General features: G+C 40.0%; 2 protein-coding genes and 1 long non-coding RNA gene across 7 annotated transcripts in view; 1 reads left to right on the top strand and 2 right to left on the bottom strand.

Annotated features, from left to right (window-relative positions):
* Window positions 1-23639, bottom strand: part of LOC147477075 (outer mitochondrial transmembrane helix translocase-like) — a 54004-nt gene that overhangs the window by 25512 nt on the left and 4853 nt on the right. The window lies entirely within an intron of this gene.
* LOC147477077 (phenylalanine--tRNA ligase, chloroplastic/mitochondrial-like) lies at window positions 1365-8479 on the top strand. Its single transcript, XM_086584251.1, has 11 exons — window positions 1365-1501; window positions 1630-1854; window positions 1935-2125; window positions 3117-3323; window positions 3414-3531; window positions 3669-3745; window positions 5097-5276; window positions 6129-6173; window positions 6772-6876; window positions 7970-8083; window positions 8170-8479. Exons 2-11 carry the CDS (start codon window positions 1632-1634, stop codon window positions 8218-8220), a joined length of 1311 nt encoding a protein of 436 aa, XP_086440377.1. The 5' UTR covers window positions 1365-1501; window positions 1630-1631; the 3' UTR covers window positions 8221-8479.
* Window positions 19390-23639, bottom strand: LOC147477076 (uncharacterized). 2 transcript variants are annotated; one of them, XR_015208050.1, is made up of 2 exons: window positions 19828-23639; window positions 19390-19746 (listed from the first exon to the last, which is right to left on the bottom strand). It is a non-coding gene; the product is annotated as an uncharacterized LOC147477076 (long non-coding RNA). The 2 variants fall into 2 exon arrangements; XR_015208051.1 differs by having other exon boundaries at window positions 19390-19741.

Raw genomic sequence — 23639 nt, 5'->3', positions numbered from 1 at the left:
ATACTTGTTCGAATGGCGATTCTCATGTCTAAGAAGGAAAGAACGTATTCAAGAACCGCATCTGGTAAGTTGCTTAACCTATCTTTAGCCAAAAAAAAAAAAAACCCCAGCATAATTGCGCTTTTTTCTTAGTGTCATGATTGCATTGATCCAAATTGATATGATCCTCAAGTTCACTTTCTTGTGTCAACCTTTCTTTTCTTTTTCCTTCTTCGCACTAGCTAGACACACCCACAACCTCAATATGTATTGAAGCTTTTCTTGTTTTGCTTGCTCTCAAAACTCTCAATTATGTATCAAAGTTTTTCTTGTTTCTTGAAAAAAAAAATCCCAGTCTCAAAACTCAATGTGTTCCCGCCTACCTGATATAGACGTTTAAAAAAAGGGCGCGGTATTGACACCCCTATAAATGGGATTAGCACTCATTTGACAAAAAGTAAAACAATAATGGTTATTCCTTATATGTCCTTTTACACCCCCACATGCCTATAGTTCTACGACAGGCAGTTGCCGCGAGATCTCATATCCCACGGCAGGCAACTGCCACGAGATCGCACAATCTACGACATCGGGTTGCAGCGAGATCGCATATCCCACTGCAGGCAGTTGCCGCGACATTTTTTTTGTGTTTTTTGTTTTTTTTCACTTCAAATTTTGTGTATTGAATACACACGACATATGGATACTTCATTTTCTTCTTTAAAATTTATTTATACATTCCAAGAACAACACCAAAACCATGACAAAAAAAATATACAATCGAGCTATAATTTTGCTATCTCGCAGCAAATATTTTCATATGCTATAAGAAAATTTTGTGATCAAATTAATGATGAAGAGTTTTGATAATTAACACAAATAAAGACACTATTTTAGTAAACAAAATCATCTCGCGGTAACTAACTTTTTTTTATGGTGGCTATTAAAAAAAAATTAAAAAAAAAAAAGACCCACGGCAGCCACTTTCTGTGGGATATGGGATCTCGCGATAATTCGATACCGTGGATTGTGCGATCCCACGGCAGGTGCTTGCCGTTAGTGTTTTTTGTGTATTTAATGGAGAGGTACTAAAGATCGTTGAATTGGTCAAAGGGGTGTTAGTCCCATTTATGGGGTGCCAATACCGCGGCCCTTAAAAAATGGGTTCTCAAAGTCATAATTTCAAGTTTTTATTGTTTCTTACTACCTGATATACGTTTAAAAAATCGGTTCTCGAAATCATAATTTCGTTACCGATTTCTAATCCCGATATTTAAGTGCATTGTTTTCCTGATTCATTTCATTGACTTAAAACCATTTTGGGCCAGGACCAGTTCCATGTGTCTCAATAAAACTAGCCCGTGGACTCACTTGTTTTGGTACTACGACTACCTATTACTTCCACACCATTATCTCTTTTGAATCAAAATCTCTCACAAGTCACAACTTCTCCACTACACTAACTAGCCAGACTCTCATTTCCTCACATTAACCAATCAAACACGTGGCAGACAACAAAAAGGTAAAAATTTCTCTCCGCTATATTCCCGTCATATATCTACTTCGTTACTTACTTTCAATTTTAATTACCATTTAAAACAAAAGTAAACTGAACCCCCTTTTTTTTTTTACTTTTTTATATTATATCAGAAATGAAGATGTTAATGCATGCAAGTTCAGGTGGTAGTTTATTACGTGTTACTGTAGCAGTTTCGGGGCTTTGCGTACCCTCGAATTTGTTTCGGAGATATGGGTTTCGGCATTATAGTGTTTCAACTGCATTGCCATCTATTTCTACAAAGAAGAATAATAAATATTTGAGTCAGCCAATTAATGCTGTATTGGACATTGGCGGAACGAAAATTACCAAGGATGGTAATGTAATGTACATTGTTTTTACTAAGTTGCCGTGTTTATGTTTTGAGTTTTATATGTTTTGTGTTTTTGTTTGGTAGATGTGGTGAAGGATGACCCGACGAATAATGTCCCGGATAGTATATTTACGAAACTTGGGTTGCAACTTCATAATAGGGATAAACACCCTATTGGGATTTTGAAGAATGCAATTTACGACTACTTTGACAAGAATTATACAACCGAGTTTACTAAGTTCGATAATCTTTGTCCAATCGTTTCTTTAAAACAGGTATGGAATGATTGTTGGCTTCTCTTGGAATTTTAGATTTTTGTTTATTTTTTTGTAAATGAATAGGTACTGTAATTCTTGATCGAGGTAGAAAATTGAAATGCCATAATCTGGAGTTGTGCGCAAATTTCTTTTGCGACTTAATAGGATAGGAAGAGGTGTTATTACTAACTACTGATAAAGAGATACTATTGAGCTGCAAAACAGAAAGGGAATGGAAAATGTAGTAATAAGTGGATGAGAATAGTTATTTTGCTAAGTTACATGTACAGTATCCAACACGCATAAGAAGTGTCTGACACACACGGTGAAATATCAAAAGTTGAGGTTTATCACATACAATATGTGTCTGACACCGACGTGGATAATGATCGGACCACAATTACTTTTGAAATATGGCGTGTCAATGTTACCCAATTATTTTGTGTTGATTGGGAACTTGACAAGGTTTGGTGCCAGAGCTTGAGCTATTTATATAGATAACTACATAGTGATCTGTTCTTGGGAATTCATTGGCTTAACTATGACTTGCTTAGACTCTACTAAATTATTTATATAACAACCTGAGTTTCTTTGGACTCAAAAGTTTAACTTGCTTGAAACCCACTTGCTTTCGGCTTTAAGATTTTCCTCTCCCTTTAATGTTATGACTATTTATTTTCTTTTATGATGCATGATGCTTTTGCTTCTGATGTTACCCTAGCTGTTGATATTTTCTTTTTCTTTTTTTTTTTAAACTATTTTTTATCCAGTTATCTTTGCATCTTGAAATGCTTTGATAGATAGTGAGGCTTACCTTGATTGGTGCTTCCTTTAGAGCAACTCCAGAAGTACATCTTATACTGCTTTTTCATCAATCCTCTCTCCTTTATTTTAACCGATTCTCTCTTGATATCAACTGATTTTCTGAGAGTTTGCTTGTTTAGATTATACAGTCCTGGTACTTTGGTAGTGCATCATTCATTCTTGACCATAGCTGTACTCTGTGCAGAATTTTGATGATGTATTGGTTCCTGCTGATCATGTAAGCAGGAGTTACAATGACACATACTACATTGATGCTCAAACTGTCCTGAGATGCCATACAAGTGCCCATCAGGCAGAGCTTCTGAGGATGGGGCAGACTCATTTCCTTGTAACTGGAGATGTTTATCGTAGAGATTCTATCGACTCAACTCATTACCCCGTTTTCCATCAGGTTTCTTTGTGCCTGATTCTAGTGATCGTTTCTCTAGTTTTTCCTAATTTTCTTTTTGTTGTCTGATGAGTTGGTTTTCATACTCTGCAGATGGAAGGCTTTCGCGTTTTCAGTCCAGATGAGTGGGAGAAATCTGGCATAAATAGCACATCTTATGCTGCAGAGGAACTAAAAAAATGTCTCGAGGGTCTGGCACGCCATTTATTTGGTAAGCTTGATTACGCCCTATTACCTGCTTGATAATTTTTTGATTTCAGTAACTGCTGTGGTAAGATACTTAGTATGAAATGTGTGGTATATTCGCTTTGAATGTACTGATCACTCAAAATGCGAAGGAAATTACAGGGGCTGTAGAAATGCGCTGGATTGACGCTTATTTTCCATTCACCAGTCCATCATTTGAACTTGAAATATATTTTCAGGTGTGTGACCGAGCACTCTTTTATTCGTACTTAATAGGAGAGACTATCCTGTCAAAGTAATCCAGCTCATCAAGACTTTATCTTATTAATGGCTAGTACAGATAATATTTAGTTGATCCATATTTCTTTATCCACCACGTGTTTGCAGCATCTTTCCTTTCCCCTTCAATATCCTAAATTCCTAATAAACCTAAGTTATATTGACATGGATAGCTGTGTCCATATTCGACATGGATACGAAGTGTCTGACACGGTGAAATATAAATACTGGGTATATCACATACAATATGTGTCCGATACGGACACGTAGATACGTATCCCACACGGATTATTTTGAAAATATGGCGTGTCCATGTAACGTAGTAATAAACGTATGTGTGGACTGTGGAAGATGTGTGTGCGTTCTTCTGTGTGCTCAACCTGTTATCAAAAGCCCACCAAATAGTTTGTAAGTAGGAATTTGGTTGACCCGCGTCTTCTTTCCATCATGTGTTAGCTCATCTTGTGGAAGATGTCTATGCACTCTTTAACCTGCTAAATTTGTTCGTCACATTAAAAGCCCACCAAACAGTTTATAAACTGTAATGTCTGTAAGCCAGCTTAAGACTCGGACAAATGGATAATGTCCCATCCATGCCACCAAATACAGCCATAAAGAAATGATAAACATGATTAATTTGACCTTTTTGTTTTTTATTTATTTTTCAAAAGGAATTAAATATCCTTACTTTTTCCCAAGAAAAGAAAAAAAATCCTTTAAATGATTGGGTTTCCGTGTGAAAATAACTTGAACCAGAAAGAGAATTAAAGATGATGGGGTCAGATTGACTGGTTGGTATTAGAATATTCAAAAGGATCAGTTACAACTCTGTAAAGCTCTAGTGCCATATAGATACTAATGCTGAACTAAATCACTACGAATTTGTTTATACAGAATTTGAATCTATAGGTAAAAGTTGATTGTTTAGAGCCCCTAATTCTCTGAATACGGTCCAGAGTTGGGATCTTGGAAGAACACAAATTTAGTCAAGATATTGGCAAATCTGACCTCAAAAGTTTTATGGGAAGATCTTATGAACTTCCATTTCAGTGAGTTTGGTATTTTGCTTGATTGAAGAATTGGTAATTGTTTCAAGATGCAGTAACTTGTTGAATAACCTGATACAAAAATTAGAAGTGTTAGACCACAAAGAAGATTATTCATATCCTAGGCAGGAAAAAGATAGTCCGTTTTATTTGGCTCATTCAAGGGATGGCCGGACGCTCGAACCTTTACCATGTACGACTTTGAATAAAAGTTTTCTTTTAGCATGCCATGTAACTTATTAGCTCTCGTTGAACTCTTTTCTAGGAAAAATGGATGGAAGTTTTGGGTTGTGGAGTGGTAGAGCAAGAAATACTAAAGAGAAATGGTAGAGCGGATAACGTTGCATGGGCTTTTGGACTTGGGCTAGAGCGGCTTGCAATGGTTCTTTTCGAGATACCTGATATTAGGCTTTTCTGGTCAAATGATGAGCGATTTACTTCACAGGTAATTTTTTAAAGCAAGATAGGCATATTAATTTCCTTTTGTTTTAAGTATCTGTGCAATGCTTGCATGCTAAATATCTAACAAAAAACTAATCAGTGCCGAAAATATGACTTACGAATGCCAAGCAATTCTATTTTCATTACGTGCCTTTAGAAAAATAATATTTATGGAATAAAAACAGTTGCTGGACTCAACAAAAGGAGGTCATTTTGCATACTAGTTAAATCTTGTAAAACCTTATGAAAGATAATTTAGTTGAGTTGTAGTAATCTGCTGGGGTATTAGCATTTTATTTTAATGGCAGTGTAGTATTTGCCAAGACTTCAGTGCACTTTTGGTTCTAAGACTTCTAACCAAATTCTGAAATCTTCAAACTAATTTCATAATAACTAAATGCATAATAACTAAATGGAAATTATTATTTCGTAAAAACTAAATGCATATACCACACACACACACACACAACAATGTTAACAAAATAAAAGTAAATAATTAAAGAGAAGTATTTGCTTTGACAGAAAATTCTGCAATTTTGAAGCTGGTGCCCCCCACCACCACCACACACACACACACAGAAAAATAAACAAATACGTAAACAGAACTTGTCGATTACTTGCACTTGCACACAACATAACTTTCGGCTACCTCCAAGATGTAAATTGTACACTATGTACAACATCCTTTTTAGCCAATGAGTGCATGAAACGGTCCAAACTGCACACTTGACCTTGTTTGTTGTATGTGACGAACATCCATCTTCACGATCTTTTTTAAACAGAATCCATTTTAGAGACCTTTGTCCAATCATCATCCATATCAACAATTTTTTGAATTATGTTATCCTGTATGCAGTTCTCAAAAGGCCAGCTTGGGGTCAAGTTCAAGCAGTTTTCAAAGGTATGAAAGTTTGTTTATCCTTTAGTAGATATTAGGAATGAAAGATCTATCTGAATGCTTGTACACACTTGTTTAGAGAACCAAAATTTCCATCACATTGAAATTCGTTTGCAGTCTTGATACAATTAAGAGAGATATGTGGTTGTCATGTTTATTATTAAAGATTCGCCAGATGATTTTGTTATTTTCCACATTTGTGTCGGGCTCCTTTTCGTCTTGGCTTGTGCTGACCCAGATGATAACTCTTGGGTCTAATTCATGGCTCCCCATGATATAGGTCCATCGACAAGTATAACTAGGCCTATAAGAATGATGGGGATTTCACTTTCCTGGAGATTGCCTACCTACTGTCTTGGATCTTTGATTGATGATTAAAGATTTCTTTTATTTTTCAAGGCAACAAATTTTTTTTTTTTTTGAGTTTCATTGGTTAAATAGGCTTTAATCCTTCTAGATGGTAGCAAACCACTTGCTAGTAACTATCAAAACATTCAATTAGATGGCAGCAATATCATGTTCCTTTGTTACGTATTTTTGAATACTTTCATTTTGTTGAAGGATTTATGCAGAAGTAAAATGAAAGTATTGGTATTTGCAGTTTCCTCCTTGTTACAAGGACATGAGTTTCTGGATCAATGACTCGTTTACTGAGAATAATTTGTGTGAAATTGTTAGAGGAGTTGCTGGTGATCTTGCAGAGGAGGTATGTCATAAGTTGCTCTGATCTGATAACTTTTCCTTTGGTTCCATTGTTTCTCTAGTTAGGCATCTTTCTCAACTTTCAACTTCATTGTTTAAAATTTACTGGAATTATAGTGATCTGATGTAAGAGGCTAAGAGCTCTTTATGAAATAACAGACTGCTACCTGATTACCTGGAATTAGGTTGGTGTTTTGAGGCAGTACTATCTCTAGGAAATTATTTTTAAAATTTCTTGTAGTTGTCCTATAGATGTGCTGAAAACAATCTATAGAGAAGACTTTTGGAGGAAGCGAGAGTAGTTCCTTTTTATTTATTTGTCATTACTGGTATACCAACAGCGGCAGAAGCAACAGTGGTGGTGGACATGATTGAGAACCATGCTTTTAAGGAAGACCACAGAAATCTGTTTATACTTGACAGGGATGTCAACGAAGTGAGAAGTAGCATTTCAACAAGACTGGGTTGTCCTACTAGTGAAGTTTGCCAACACATTGTTGTTTAAGGAGATAATGGACGTGGGAGAGTTTCAGGAGACTTCTTTTATTTTAAACTTGACAGTTTGTACTATCTATAGCTCTCAATCTCAATCTTAGTGTCAAAACATGAGATTGTTTAGAAGTTTTGTCGATCATTTGTCTGATTGTGTAAATGGAGCTCCTTGGATACAAAGTTTCTGGAATTTAAGAAGTGACGGATATTGGTTTTCACGCTACCTTTTTAACTGTGTTATATACTTCTTGAGGCCATTGATTGTACCAATTCTCCTATCAGGAAAAGGAAATGAGTCTTTTCAGTAATCAATTCGTGAGAACTAATGGAGTTTCTCATTTACTGTAATTTGATGACTGCTGTAAGTAGGTCGTCATCGTTGTTGAGTTGCCATAGTTTGCAATTTTTCCATGGTTTGTTATATGGCTGGTAAACAGACCAAGCTGCTCTATTGAATGTAATTGTTGTACCTGTTTTTGTGGTTTGTTTAATAATATGTACTTGTTCTATTGGAAAAAGAAAAAGAAAAGGGTGTAATACAACCCATGTTGAAAAGCATAAAGTTGCAGTCCATCTAAAATTCATGTTACTTACTTTCTTTACAGGTACAACTGATTGATAACTTCACCAACAAGAAAGGAATGACTAGTCACTGTTACAGGATAGTCTTCCGATCCATGGAGCGCTCACTCACAGATGAGGAGATAAATCAACTGCAGGTAAAGAGAAATTGAAAAGAAGTATTTGGTGTAATGGATTATAATCATAGTTTTGTAACCCTAACACAATTGTGCTTTTGCTGCAGTTGAAAGTAAGAGAAGAGGTGCAGAGCAAACTGAATGTTGTTTTAAGATGAGATATCTATTATGGAAAAACACAATTTTTTTTTGTCATATCTTGCATTTCCTTCTTGCATAATCAATTGATTGGAAGCTGGATCTGAAATAGAAAGGAAAGAAGAGGTATATTATTGAGCATCTAATACTGTATATAATTCCTGTGTTTAATCCTTGATTTTGGAGATAGAATCCTGTCCAGTTTAAAAACATCTGGATACATCACTTGCACAGGGTTTGGCAGTAATAATTAGTGCTGTATAACGTGTTACTTGATCATATTTGGAGTATCCAATTCTTGTTGTTGATGTCCCGTAGATGATCAATGTAGAAAGTGTTTGGTTCCATCTCTTCTCCCCACCGAAATTATCCCACCCCAATTAAATGAAAAAAGAAAAAACTTTAAAACTTTAAAGATTATACAAAAAATAATCCAAAAGGTTTCAAATTAAAACCTTCAATTCAATTAAAATCAGATTATTGGATCAAGTTTCACAACTAATTTACAAAAATAACTCCGAACATACTTCTATATTCTTCAAAAAAAAATTACAAAGAGAAATCACATCAACTTCTTTTAGAGCAACAATAATCAATTTAAATTGGGTTTAATATATTTGAGAATATAGAGGAATCTCTGCTTTAAATTTTTTGAGAAATTAAAAGATATTGTGTGAAGAGAGACGAAGGAGGTGAAAAGTATAAGCTAAGTGCTTGCATGGTGGAGGGAAATAACGTTATACCGATTATTGGCCTTTTTATGTGTTCGTTATTTATAAGTTGTGAGCCGTATTCACTAGATGGACATGACCAAACAACTAAAGACTTTATTAATGGTCTTATTCATTATACAAGCTACCCAATCTATGCCACCAAACAGGCCTTTAAATGAATTACACACCATGCATCTAATATATACATTGTGCATATTTCATTGGAGGCTACTTTCAAGCCATCCACCCTGGGCGGTGTATTGGTGTAAGATATCTGTGTTAACCAAAATTCTACCTCACTTTAATTACAATTGTTTTCTCTTTTACAACCTCTCTCTCTCCTTTTCTTTTTCTCCCCTTCTCTCTCTCCAACTCCCTACTATTTATCTCTATTTCACTTTCTTTCCTGTCCGACGATCTTCTTTTCAATCCCTCGATTGCTATCCGTCCACCTGTCGCTTTAGGGTTCGCGGCCTAGATATTGTGCAACATGTTCCTGTTCTACTATTATGCGTCCCTTCGGGTCACCGAAACCATCCTGGCCCCTATGTCCATATGGAGTCCACGCCTTTTTAGGGTTTCACGGAATGTATCCAGTGCCCCCTTTCCCTTCTATCCTATTCTACCTCGGGCCAAAAGACATGTCATCTTGATGGTCAGGAATTAGGCTGATATAGATGCCCCCTCGATTTTCGGAACTTTATGGAGAATCCCGTTCGGGGGGCATAGATACCCTCCGCCAACGTTATACCCTTTTCATGCCGGCGTGTGCTCTCTCCTGATTGGCACGTGTTCACTCTGACTTAGCTTGCGTACTTCACACGCCACCACGCGTCATGAATACCTGCAGAACTTGACTCCTCGTATCCTGGCCTCCATGCGTCACTTATCCTCTAGCCCATCTCCTTTGGCTCTTCGACTTTCGCACCCTGGAAATTACCCCCGTACCCCTAGCGCTTCGAATCCCGCTCAAACTCTTCCTTTTCTCTCCAACTCAACTTCATTTCCTCATTCATTCACATTCATCCCCAACCTCTCCTTCACACTTTCTCTTTCGATCAATCCTCCCGCTCCTCTCCTTTTTCCGGTGATACCTCCTCCCGCTTTTCGCTTAAGTTTTCAAAGCCTCCTTCCCTTTTACCCGCCTTTTATAAGTCGTTCGTTATCCTCTTTCTTTTTCTCTTTCCACTCTTTTCCATACATTGTTTGCTATTCTCTGGTGATCTTTGGTTCCTCACACTTGCCCCTTTGGATCCATCACCTTTCGGCATCCACCTTTCGCACTGTTTGCATTATGTCGCCTTCCGAGTCGGCGAGCTCATCCACCGTCAGATCCGCTAGATCAGGGACCACAACTTCTAGGTCTAGTAGCCCCATCGCTGATAGGTCTGAGTCCGCGGACTCTGACTCGGATAGCCCTGTCGCTGTCCCCTCCACCTCAAGAAGACCGTTTAAACTTCCTCCGCCTCCCTCCTATTACCGCAGACCTAATCTAGCTGCGGTCAAGGTGGCATATGGCATCCCTGATGATGTGGTCCTAGAACATGTGTCGGGAGTTACTCACTTCCCTCACCTTGTCAAGCCTCGGCTGAGAAGTCTGGTAATTACAATAGGTCAAATAGTGGTCGGCCTGCGCTTTCCCTTGTCACTACTAGATGTAGAGCTATGCAATCATTTCAACATTCCGCCATGTCAAGGTATTGGCAATTTCTGGCGTATTATGTATGCCGCTAACTTCTATAACAAAACCCACTCCCCCAAAATCCAACTCCGTGACATAATCGCCCACTATTATATAAAGAAGAGCACCAAGTTTGGGAGTGTAGGCTACCAATCCTACTGTAGCCATCCGTGGAAGAAGTCTTTCGTTCTCCGCATCACTACTTCCGACAAAGTGTGACACCACTATCCCGTGTATGTGTCTGGGAGCTTTCTGTCAGCGGACATACCTCCTGAAGTTTCTCTAAGGCATTTACATTTTCTCCATAGCGGTAAGTGTAGTCGGTTAGCTTATGCTTCTCCTTACTGTTCTCATTGTTATCGTGCTTAATATATTTTCTTTGATACAGGTTGGAGACCAGACTCGCACTCTCAACTATACGCTAGTGTCTCCTTGGAAATCTTCCGAAGCTCGCGATTTAGGAAGTGATCGGTGACGCGTTCTTGGTATCGACCGGACAAAGGCACTCCTCTCCTCCGGACCCAACTCTCAAAGACTTTGGCAAGTACCGGGGCCCTTTCTACCGCCTACCTCCTCCTAAGGAAAGATTACCTAAACCTTCCCCCCCTAAGACCAAGAAGAGGGGCTACACCAAGAAGATCTCCCATTAAGCAAGCTGCAACCAAAACGAGATGCAGCCTCTCAGTCACACCCTACTACTGTGGAACCTTCTTCGGGCATCCCAGAAGGTGCCCCCGCCTCTTATTCTTCCCTCGCTGATTGGGAAGACGATTTCGAAGTCGTTGGCTCCCCTCTGCACTCCCCAGACATGGACGTGACAAAGCTGAAATTGTGGGACAGTGACTCAGAAAAAGAGCCCACTGACTCTGTGGCGAAGAGTCCACCCGCTAAGAAATGCAAAACTACGGGGACTATCACTGCTCCTTCTACCCAGCCGCCATAGTACCGCGGCCAGGGGCTCACCCACGTCGCCCAGGCAAGGATCACATGTCCGTTGGGCCCGAAGTCTGGCGTCCTGAATTCAAAGCTAGGGATCGTGTGGTCACCACCCGAGACTCGGCCTTTGACAATGTCGCGGTGGCCACCACACTGTTCTTCAGCCCCCATCTTCCCCGGGACCAGGCCTACAATGACTCTGGGACCTTTGCCGCCCACCGTGCTGCTTTCTATACTGGCTGGGAAAAGGTGTGCCTCTTTCCCCTCTTGCCTTGGTACTTTTTGCCTGTAACATATTTAATGTCCCTTTTGTGTTCAGCTGAGCTTGGATATAGGCTACATCATCCACAGCCTAACCAACACTCTAGACACCCTAGATGCGGTGAAGCAGGAGATCAATGGGCCTGAAGGCTGGAAAACAAGATATGCCTGCCTAGAGAAAAGACCGCGACGACGGCCTTCGTCTTATGACTCTAAACTTCGCATACAAAGCATTCGAACCAGCGGAGAGACTCTCCACCAAAGGATGGCTGACCTTCGTGTCAAAGTGGAGAGTGACAAAGCAAAGTGAGGCTGCCGCTTAGGTCGCATTTGAACAATCGGGCCAAGGCGCCTCGATCACTTCGGGACCTAGCAGAAAAAAAAATTGCTAGGGAGCTCCAACGCGTCGCCTAGCCGAGCTCACCGCTGTTGGGAGACTCCTCCCTCACCCTCCTTTGTCTCTACCGCTGCTGCTGACCCTCCATTGCGTCTACTCCACCATCATCGAAGAGGACCACAACATTGTCCTTGTGACCGGATGATGCCGTGGTGGAAATCTTTGAGGGCTTGCCCCTAAAGGAAGTGGTTGATGATCAGAATCAGAAGGAGACGGCCAATGACCAATAGCTTGGAGTTAATTTCTTTGTTCTTGATTTGAATATGTTTTCCTTTCAAACTTTTGTACGTATACTTTGTGTCCCGTATTTCTGGGTGCTCCCAGCGGGCAAGTATATATTTTTTGCTAATTAACCAGTCTGGTGTGATGCAATTTAGTTACTATTTCTTTTAAATCTATGTTCGGCCATTTTGATTAAAGCTTTAGCTAAACCCCTAACTTGTCCCCCTCGATATTCAGTATTTCAATTAGCTATCAGCCGCGAAGCCCCTTGGGTGGCAACTCAGTTTGCCCCCATGTTGGACTCGGACCACCTCATTCGCGAAGGGCTCAACCCCCTGTTGGTCTCTCGGCCGGTGGAGCTGGTTGGGGGCAGCCTTCGGTGTGCCCCCAAGTTAGATGTGGACCTCATCATCCGAAGGGGCTCAACCCCCGCTGTCTCTCACCGGTAGGAAGGCTGGTTAAGGGTAGCTCGGTTTTGCCCCAAGTAGCTTAGTTTGCCCCCAAGTTGGATTCGGACCTCTGGTCCTCAATCAGATTCTCCATTCATTCGCACCCAATAATGTAATAAACAATTTGGACAAAGTTTGTTCTCTATTCGTTATGATAAAATATGTAACACAAAACATCACTATAAAACTCAAATAACAATCTCTAGAAGCAGTTGAACTTGTCTTTATTTAACTAACGGTTCATGGCGTCACTCATGGAACTTTTTCAACATTCTGACGTTCCAAGGTCTCGCGATGTCTTCTCCCATTGGAGTCTACAACCGATAGCTTCCGGAGCTTCCCTTTTCAACCACTGTATAGGGCCCCTCCCAGTTGGGCCCCAATTTTCCATCGTTCTCTTTCCTGGTGGTCGGGGTCACTCACCTCAGTACGCTGTCACCCACCTAGAACTGCCGAGGCTTCACTCTCTTATCATATTGCCTCTGCAATCTCCTGTGGTACTCCTCCAATCTAATACGTGCTATGTCTCTCCTCTCTTCTGTAAGGTTCAACTTTGCGACTAGTATAGTCTCGTTCACTCCTTCTTCCATAGCCCTGGTCCTAGTGGTAGACACCACCATCTCCACTGGAATCACTGCCTCCACTCCATACGTCATGGCAAATGGCGACTCCTGAGTCGATGTTCGCGGCATTGTTCGGTACGCCCATAGCACATGGTTTATCTCGTCTGCCCAGGCCCCCTTTCAATCCTCCAATTTTTTCTTCAAGTTCCATTATAGTTTTGTTCGAAGACTTTGCCTGGCCATTCCCTCGAGTTGTAAGGGGACCGAGAATCTCTGCTTTACTTTGAACGCTTTGAGGAAATCTCGCACCTTACCCCCTGTAAACTGAGTCCCAATATCTGCGATTATCGTATGCGGGAGCGTAAACCTGCATATTATATTCTCCCACGAGAATTTCTTTACATGTTCTTCCTTAACTTGTTGCAGAGCCACGCCTTCTATCCATTTGGTGAAATAGTCAGTCGCGGCAAGCATAAACCGTCGTTTGCCGCTTGCCATAGGTAGTGATATGACAATATCTAGTGCCCACATGGCGAATGGCCACGGGCTAAACACTTTATGTAGAGGCTCCGCTGGAGCATGTATCGGTGCCGAGCTAAGAATCTTTTGCATTTCTCTCACCTCTTGGCATACTCGGTTGCATTTCTCTTCATGTGAGGCCAGAAATACCCCTGTGATAACAACCGGTGAGCCGTCCTTCGTCCTGCTGAGTGGCTCCCACAATTCCCCTCATGAATCTCACCTAAGACCTCTTATGCCTGCCGCGGCCCCAAACATTTCAAGAGTGGTCTACTGATATTCCGTCTGTACAGGTCCCCGTCTAGCAAAATGTACCTTTGGGACACCTGTTCCATTATCCTTTTCTCTCGTTTATCCGCAATCTCTATTCCTGATAGAAATTTTTTTATGGGTTCCATCCACCCTGGCTCGTCCTCAGTGGCTATCCAAACCTCTCTTCCTCGGCGATACTTGGCTTGCTCTGCACCTTGATCTCAATGGATCTGCCTTCGGTCCCTGGCAGGACTGCCGTAACATATGCTAATGTGTCAGCGTGTTTATTTTCACCGCGGCCTAGATGAGCAAATCTGATCTCAGCAAACTTGCTGGCCTTTCTCCGTAATACCTCCAAATTCTTTGCCATCCTAGGGCATCGGGCAACAAATCCTCCATTCATTTGGCATATCACCAAGTTGGAATCAGAATAAATTGTCAATTTGCTCACACCTAGATCGATAGCCAAACCCAACCCAGCTATCACCACTTTTTGTACTCGACTCATTGTTCAAAGCGGGCGACCCCACTTCATCGACAACTCTAGACAATTATTCTCTGGTGTAACCAATACCACTCCAATTCCATTACCTGTGTCCGTAGCAGACCCATCTGCTAAACCCTCCACCCGTTCCGCATATCCCAAGGGTCTAACGGGTCGTGGCTGGTGTCGCCCTCCTGTTCCATAACCATCTCTTCCCCCTAAGTAGGGTCCTCGACGGAGAACTTTGCCAGGAACTCCGCCATAGCTTGTGCCTTTTCCACGGTCTTGATCTGATACTCAAGGTCATATGAACTTAGCATCACCGCCCATTTCAACATTCTCCCTGACTTGTTAGCCTTCAAAGCCTGCTTGAGAGGCAAGTTTGTCACCACAACCACCGAATGAGCATCGAAGTAGGGTTTCAATTTCAACGCAGAAAAAATCAAAGCCAAAGCAAATTTCCCGATCCTACTGTATCTGGTTTCTGCATCTAACATTGTTTTACTCTGGAAGTAAATTGGCCTCTCTGCCTTGTCCACCACCCTTATCAACACCGAGCTGATGGCGTACTCCGACACCCCTAAGTACAAATATAACTTCTCCCCTTGCCCGGGTCGCGACAAGATCGGGGCCTTTCCTAAATATAACTTCAACTCTTGGAAAGCCCTTTCACATGCCTCGGTCTACTGAAAGTCAGTTGTCTTCCTTAAGAGTCGGTACAACGGTTAACACTTGTCCGAAGATTTTGAAATAAATCTGTTGAGGGCTGCGATTCTCCTTGCCAACCTCTGAACCTCCTTCACATTCTACGATGACTGCATTTCATGTAAAGCCCTGATCTGGTCCGGGTTTGCTTCTATTCCGCGGTATGTGACTATGTACCCAAAGAACTTTCCTGGACGTCACCCCAAAACGTATACATTTCTCGGATTCAACATCGGCTTGTGTTTCCTCGATATAAAAATGTTTCTCTCGGGGCCGCGATGTTCCTCCTCGGTCATACTCTTTTCTACCATATCATCTATATAGATCTTCATTCCCTTTCTGATCTTGCTCTCAAACATCTTCTCCCCTATTCTCCGAAACGTCGCCCCCGCGTTCTTCAATCCAAATGGCATTCGAAAGATAACGAAGAAACTCCCCTTCTACTATAAACGCGGTCTTCTCTGGTCGAGGCCGGTATATTAACACTTGATTGTACCCCATTGACGCCGTCCATGAATGAGAAAATTTTAAACTTGGCGGTTCGATCTACCAACTCATCAATCCACGGCATTGGGTAGCAATCCTTTGGGCACTGCTAGTTGACATCCGTGAAATCGACGCACATTCTTACTTTCCCATTTTTCTTCGGCACTGCAACTATGTTTGAGAGCCACTTTGTAAATTGGCATTCGCGGATTATTCCGCCGCTTTCAACTTCTGTACCTCTTCCCTTATTCCTTGCGCATACTACGACCTTACACCCCTCATCTTTTGTCGGATGGGTCTGACACCCTCCCTCATATGCAGCTTGTGACATCGCGAACTCGGATCCAAATTCCCACCAGATCCTTTATAGACAAGCAAAAACGTCATTGTTCTCTGTCAGCAAGGCCGTCAACTTTGCCTTTGACTCCTCCAGTAAATCGGCCCCAACTGATATAAATTTCTCTTCCTCCTCACAGTCTCAATCTCATCCATTGTCTTTGCCCCCATAGGCAGTTCCTTGCCCGAGATCGCAAAGATGTAATTGATATGCTAGGGCCCATCATTCTCTTTATGTACCTTTCCGGGTCGCGGATCAATTCTCTAGCAGCCACCTGGTGAATACTTTGAGCCGCGACCTGGTCCCCTCTTATCTCGTACATTCCCCTATTAGTTAGGAAGTGGATTACTTGATAATAAGTTGATGGAATTGCCTTCATCTCGTGAATCCATCTTCTTCCCAAGATCGCATTATACTGCGAATTGGTGTCCACTATCATGAAGCGAGTGAACACCGTCACTAGTCCCATGATTCTTGGTAGCACCAACTCCCCATTGGTTACGTCATCTTTGCATGCCGTTGAATCCAAAAATTAAATTAGTCTAGGGAGGATTCATCTGCTTCCTTTCGATGCACATTTCCTCCATCGCGCCCCTAAATAACAAATCCACTTAACTTCCACAATCTATTAAAACCCTCTTCACCATGTAATTACCCATTGCTATTGTGATCACCAATGCATCTTCGTGGTGGCGACTACCGCTTCCGTGTCCTTTGGTGTGAATTCTATCCTCCCGTCCTTTATGGCGGCCCCTAGTACTGGCCGCGAAATACTCAAAACCTCATTAATTTGTTGTAAGCTGGCTGTCCTCCTTACTTTGTCCCTGTGAGCATTCCTCCTCAACATCTCTCCACTAAAGATGACATTGATTGTTCCTAGGATCCTGGCCGCTACCAGCACTCTTTCAACCGGGTGTACCTCTTTGACAAACTCCCTCAGCATTCCCTTCTCTATCATTCTCTCCACCAGCCATTGCAACGCGAAACACTCATTGGTGGTATGGTTCCTGATTTGGTGGTATGCGCAAAAAGGCTTCCCTTCCAACTCCCTAGGCATACTCCAAGGACCTTCATAATACTGTTTGTTCAAAGGTGTGGACTTTATGTCGCGGTATGGTTTTCTTTTGCGGATGTCCTTCCTCACCTGGTCTCTGCCTCTCTCTACTTTGTGTGTCTCTTCCTTATATGCCCCCCCCCTCTCTTACCGCAGCCATGCCTCTATCTTTTCAGTCATCCTGGCCTACATTCTGTATTGATTTTTCTAACTTCCTGGGTTCATTCCTATTTCTCTGCAACATGTCCTCGTAGCGTATGTACTTTTCGACCTTCGGATACAACACATGCAACGTTGTGACTTTGATCTTGGACACAGATTTGTGGACTCTATATCCCTGCTTCAATCCATGTTGGAAAGCTATGACTGCAGTATGCTCATCCAGGTTTTCCACCCTCAACGTCTCTTCCTTGAACCTACACAAAAACTCCCTAAGAGTCTCGCTGGATCTTTGTTTGACGTTAAAGAGATCCGCAATGTCGACTACCCTCCTCTTCTGGTGGATGAAATGGTCCACGAATGCCTGTTTCAACTCCTTAAACCTGCTTATACTTCGCGACCCCAATTGATAATACCAGTCCGAAGCTCCCCCCTTCAGACTAGCGGGAAACATCATAAAACGGAGTCCATCATATTTATTCTCTTGCCACAGCGGCATCTGCTGCCTGAAATGGTGCAAGTGGTCCGCAGGATCACCCTTTCCATCGTATCTCTCGAACCTTCGTTGCGCAAACCTCTTAGGTACCTCAGAGTTCCAGATGGAGTCTGCTAGTAGATTCTGATTAAGCCCTGCCACCACTTCTTCGCCACCCCTTGGTTCTCCCTTTCCATCACACGATTTGCTTCTCGGTCTTTTTCAATCATGGCTTGGACCATCTCCAGTGTGATGCCTCCCCCTAGACTTGCTCCTGATCCATGAGGGGCTTCCTCATGCTGGCCCTCCACCTTGCTTTTTTCTGGCTCTCCTGTCTCCTCTCCTTGTGTGGTTTCCCGTTCCCTTCTCAGATCATCATTCTCATCTCTCTGCCTCACTACATCTTCCTGTAAGAGTCTGGTTGCTTCCGCCGCTGCATCCTGGACTTCCTCTCCCGTTTCTTCCACCTCCACACTCACTGTTTCATCCTCACCGACCTCAGCCCTCACATTTTTGGGTCTCCCTCTTCCTTTCTTAGCTATTGTAGCCATACCATTATTCTCTCCCCACAGACGGCACCAAATGTGTTAACCAAAATTCCACCTCTCTCTCTCTTTTTCTACTATTTATCTCTTTTTCACTTTCTTTCTGTCCGGACGATCTTCTTTTCAATCCCTCGATTGTTATCCGGCCACAATTGCCGCTTTAGGGTTCATGCGGCCTAGATATTTGTCTTGCGGATGTTCCTATTCTACTATTCTCAAGGCCCTTCGGGTCACCAAAAACCCTCTCTGCCCCTATGTCTATATAGAGTCCACGCCTTTTTAGGGTTTTGCAGAATGTATCTAGTGCTCCCTTTCCCTTCTATCTTATTCTACCTCTGGCCAGAAGACATGTCATCTTGGTGTTCAGGAATTAGGCTGATTAAGTTTCTGGTCAAGTTTTTGTTTTTAAATTGTAGTGTCCGAAAAGTTAACTTCTTGAGTTTCACGTGACGAACTTGAACTTTAACCTAGTTATTTGCGGCATAATGTTTGGGCTCGCCATGGACCTTGTTCAGAATAGAAACGCCAGACCATTATGTACATCAAGCGGTGGCAGAGTGTAATTGGACATAGACTACTACACTGTTACCCATTAACTAGCCATTTGGCCCGGCCGGTGGCCGGACTTGCTACATAGATAGCTAATGACTCAAAAGCCCAAAGTCTACTTGAATAAATAATATATGTATATTGATAGCTAATAATTCATTGTTTATAATATATATATATTTTGTTTGAAGGGTTTATGTTTTTCTAATTTTTTTTTTAAATGGTTTTATTTCTAGTTTTGGGTTATTATTGTTCCTGTTGCAATAAGTTGCCAGGTTGCCGATGAAAGATTATGGGAACCAAGTTAAGTAAATCATACTGAAATAAAACTTGTAGCATAATATGAGACAATTGGCAGAACACAATAAATTCAAAGAATATAGGTAAAACAACACCACTGTAAGAATTTTTCTATAACCACTATAGAAATATAGCCAACATAGAATATGATATGTTCATTGAACAGCCGACTAAAAGACTCCAGTGAAATTGACTACCAACATATGTCGCATATTGGAAAGACAATTGACAAAGTATGTTTGGTGCAGTAAGCTTCATCACAAATAGTTTAAATGAAAGACAATGACAGAAAAGTGAGTTTAATGTAAGTATATTATCCCTTGGAATAACAAAAAAATCTAATAAAAGTAACTTTCAACATATAACTTGAGCATTTTTTTGTATGTCTGCAACGCAAATTTTTTGGCGCACTTCGTTGTATATGTCAGGAGTCCATTGATGAGTCAATCGCAATCTGTCCTGCAATAAGAATAATTTTAAGCGTCAGTTATTTATTATTTCAATATTTTATATATGACTATTATTGAATGAGTAAATTACCTGAATTCCTAGACATTATTTCTTGGCATTTGGTTCTTTATCCTCTCGTTTGATTTTAATGCGTTGTTTTTCAAGATAGTAATAAAATATGTTAGGTGTATACCAAAACGTAGCAAAAACATTTTACAGGCAAAACTAAGATAAACCTATGCAAATGTTCCCTAATATATATATATATATATATATATATATATATATATATATATATATATATATATATATAACAGAATAATACTACAATCTTAATACAACAATATCAAGAGGCGAGTACCAATTTAAAATAACTAATATAAGAATGTTATTCAGATAGACCTGAGGACACATGACCATCGAAACAAAGAAACGTATTCAGATAGATTTTTGCAGAAAAGGTGTCAATCCACAAAAGTTCTTCATTACATATATAGTCACTCGGTAGAGTGAGTAAATAGAAGTTTAACAATAAAAAACAGAGTATAAATGGAATGAGCAGTTTATAGAATCCCCCATGAACCAATTTGCAATATAATCACTCAAAAAGTTTAGCCAACATACCTCATTACCAAAACAGATAGGAACTTTGGACGTTAAATGTGCCAAAATATAGGTTGAGAGGAACACCTTGTCAGCTGCATTCAATGACTTGTATCATAAATACCCCAGAGAGTTTTTTCCACTATACATTCAGTGGAGGGGCAAAGTTCAAAATAGCATCATCAACCACACTCAAAAACATTGCTAGCAAGTCTAGCTACTGCTTGATTCATTACCCCCCTAACCCATGATGAATCATGTAACTGGTAGCTTCCTACTTATATATTTAACATATTAAGACAATACCAAGGTGCATGTCATCTGCCATCAACTATGTCACGCCCCAAATTTTATAATGACTGATTACCAAAGACACATGACATCTACAGTCATTATGAAACTCGGGACGTGATCGGACCAACTAAGCAAAACCTAAACTAAACAAAGACAGAATAATCATACAAAAATTTCGGCAAAGTCTCATTTGTATTTTCAACATTTCATAAACTTAAATCCTGTCATAACCTGAAAATCATAACAATATAGATATCTCATTGTTTAATCCAGTTACTTAACCGTCTCGACGAATGCCAGAACAGTTAAATAACCCTTACGCCTCAAGACAATTTAGTTCCTTCCCTAAGAAGGCATTAGTTTCTCTAGCGCGTCTAAAATGTACTAAAAACATTGTATAATTTACATCATAACTGTTAGTTCCTCTATACATTGTGCGTCCTTTTATCAAAGTTATTCAACAAATAAAATAGATTTAGCTTGTCCAAAAATCTTTATATGGTAATCCACCCCTACAAAAAGGTTAGTATACTTACCATCCTGCAAAGCATATTTATATTGAGTCTAAACTAACCTCCACATTAGTGCAAATCACCTTCAAGCAACCATTAGTGCCTGCTTCCCTTGCTTATAGTTCTCTAAGTGAAAGCATGAATTTCATGAATCCTTGTCAATCTGCAGAAGCTTATATACTTAAGGTCATAGGATCAAAATCACAGCCATCTACAGGTATGCAATTTCTAATTGGAACCAAAATGAATGTAAATGATCGAAATAGCATATGAAAATGGTGAAGGAGAATTATCACAGGAAAATATTTAGAAAGGTAACTTTCAAGCGAAGAGCAAAGTACTTAAGCATTTAAGTTAAAGAAATTAAAGTTGGTGTGAATAATTCAACCCCAATGACAATTAAACAGAACTCAAAGTCTATAAAAGTTCCGAGTATCCAAAATCCTTAACTTAACCAAGTATTCCTTAACCAAGTATCAAAAGCTTTGTAGACTTTTGGTATGCATTGGGGGTTACACTAAAATTACAAAAATTAGGTGTTTCTACAACAAATTAATCATATACCCTATAATAATACATGTGATTTGCATAGAATATGTACTTAATGAAACATCAAATAACTACACAAATTATTATTTAACTCAAACAACATGCAATGAAGCATTAATGTTTTCTCAACGGTGGGAGCATACCTGCCAGTGTAGTATGCCGGTGATTCTAGGCCCTTTTGAACACAATGAACTGTTTGTTTTCCAGCAAAAAAGAGGTGAGAGCACGAATTATATTTGTAATAAAGCATTTGACATTTTATACCTAGACCTTTTCACTTTCTTCAAGAATTCTTGTAACAAAAGATTTTTAATCATGAGTTCGATGAAGAATAGCTCAATCAGTATACATTTGATTGTGTTTGGATTTTCAAGTGAAAACAAAACACATAAGAGGAGATTACTTATTTGTGAGTACATACCTTCCAGCGATGGATTGAGATGAATTGCAAAAAATATGTGTGACTAAACTTTGTCTTCTATGGGAGAGAAGAAATTGATACTTGCTCTTTAACTACGGGAGAGGTAAGTTTCAACGCTAAACTTTTGAGTTCTATCCGTTAAATAGTGATTTATATTTTATTGTTTGAAGGATTTTAACAATTAAGACCCCAATTATTTTTTAATCCTACTAACACGGTGATCGATGCATTGCACATAAATAATCATATGACCTTGGTACACCTACAATGTGGTAACTAAGTTTCCACTGCAACCATGTCCTTGAAATTGGACGAATCCAAATCAAGATACAAAAAGTCAAAGATGAACACAATTGAGGTTTACAAAGATCAATGAGTACCTTGAAATACAACTAAATGGTGGTCAAACTCTTACAAAGAAAATAACACTAACTATAGCGAGTAATAATGTTTTCAAACTCTTTCTATAGGCTGACTCTCTGAAGACTTTACTATCGTCCATTTCTATAGCCATTTGAATCACAAAACATGTAACTCCTTGAAATTAAAAATTAGCTATTACCTTTTTATCTACGTTTGGCTAGCATGTAATGATATGTCCCAAGTTTACTCAATAAGGAAATGAGCAATGGCCTAAAGAAAGTGTCATGGTTGACTGTCCTTCCCTTGAAGAGTATGGGTGGCTTGAGTGAATTTATTTATTTAAAGCATGTGTGTGTTTGTCTAGACTAAACCAAGTTGTCACGACTTAATGCCAAAAAGACATTTTGAACCTAACAATTCAACTTCCAATCCACTACAAATATCAAACTATAAGAACGGGATTATATATGCATTCCCCCTTTATAAGTAGCATCACAAATTTTATCTCTAAGTACAATTTCATAGAATTGAATGTTAATGGAGTAAAGCATTTGCATAGTTCCCATATACCTCTAAAGCATTTTATGATTCAGGTTAGTATAACTATACTAAACTTTAATTAAGTATCTTTAACTGAACAGGAGCATCTTTTGAGTCACAGTACCAATTAATATTGTCTTCTCCCTTGTTTTTTCCTTAATCTCGTTACCATCCAAACCAATTTTTTTGACAGACATACCTAAGTGTTAATTGTGTCTGCGCTAAAAATATTCAAGCAAGACCAAGTCAAATGTGTTTAGTAAGAACCTGAGTTAGTACTTGTAGGAGTGTGGTAGGATATGCAAAATCTAATAACGTCATAATAAATTAGAAAGAGAAAATGAGTAATCGAATGGCAATCTAAGCTAACTTCCATTCATGCACACTCTAAAGACCAATTACGGGCTTAACTATGGCTTTGACTATTCCACCATTTCAAAGTCTTCAGAGGGTATGAGCATCACAATTAACGTAATGAAACTTCCTGGCCTAAACAATTTGAAAAGCAAGGTATATATACGACAATCAAGACATCTATTCATGTATGAAACAGTGTAAGATATTTACTTCTCACCGAAATGAACGACGGCCATCATACCAAATATAATTGCAGTATCCAC

Source organism: Coptis chinensis, chromosome 9 (genome assembly GCF_015680905.1).
Source record: "Coptis chinensis isolate HL-2020 chromosome 9, ASM1568090v1, whole genome shotgun sequence".
NCBI lineage: Eukaryota > Viridiplantae > Streptophyta > Magnoliopsida > Ranunculales > Ranunculaceae > Coptis > Coptis chinensis.
Note: the sequence above shows the minus strand (reverse complement) of the source record. Positions and strands in the feature narration are given on the sequence as shown.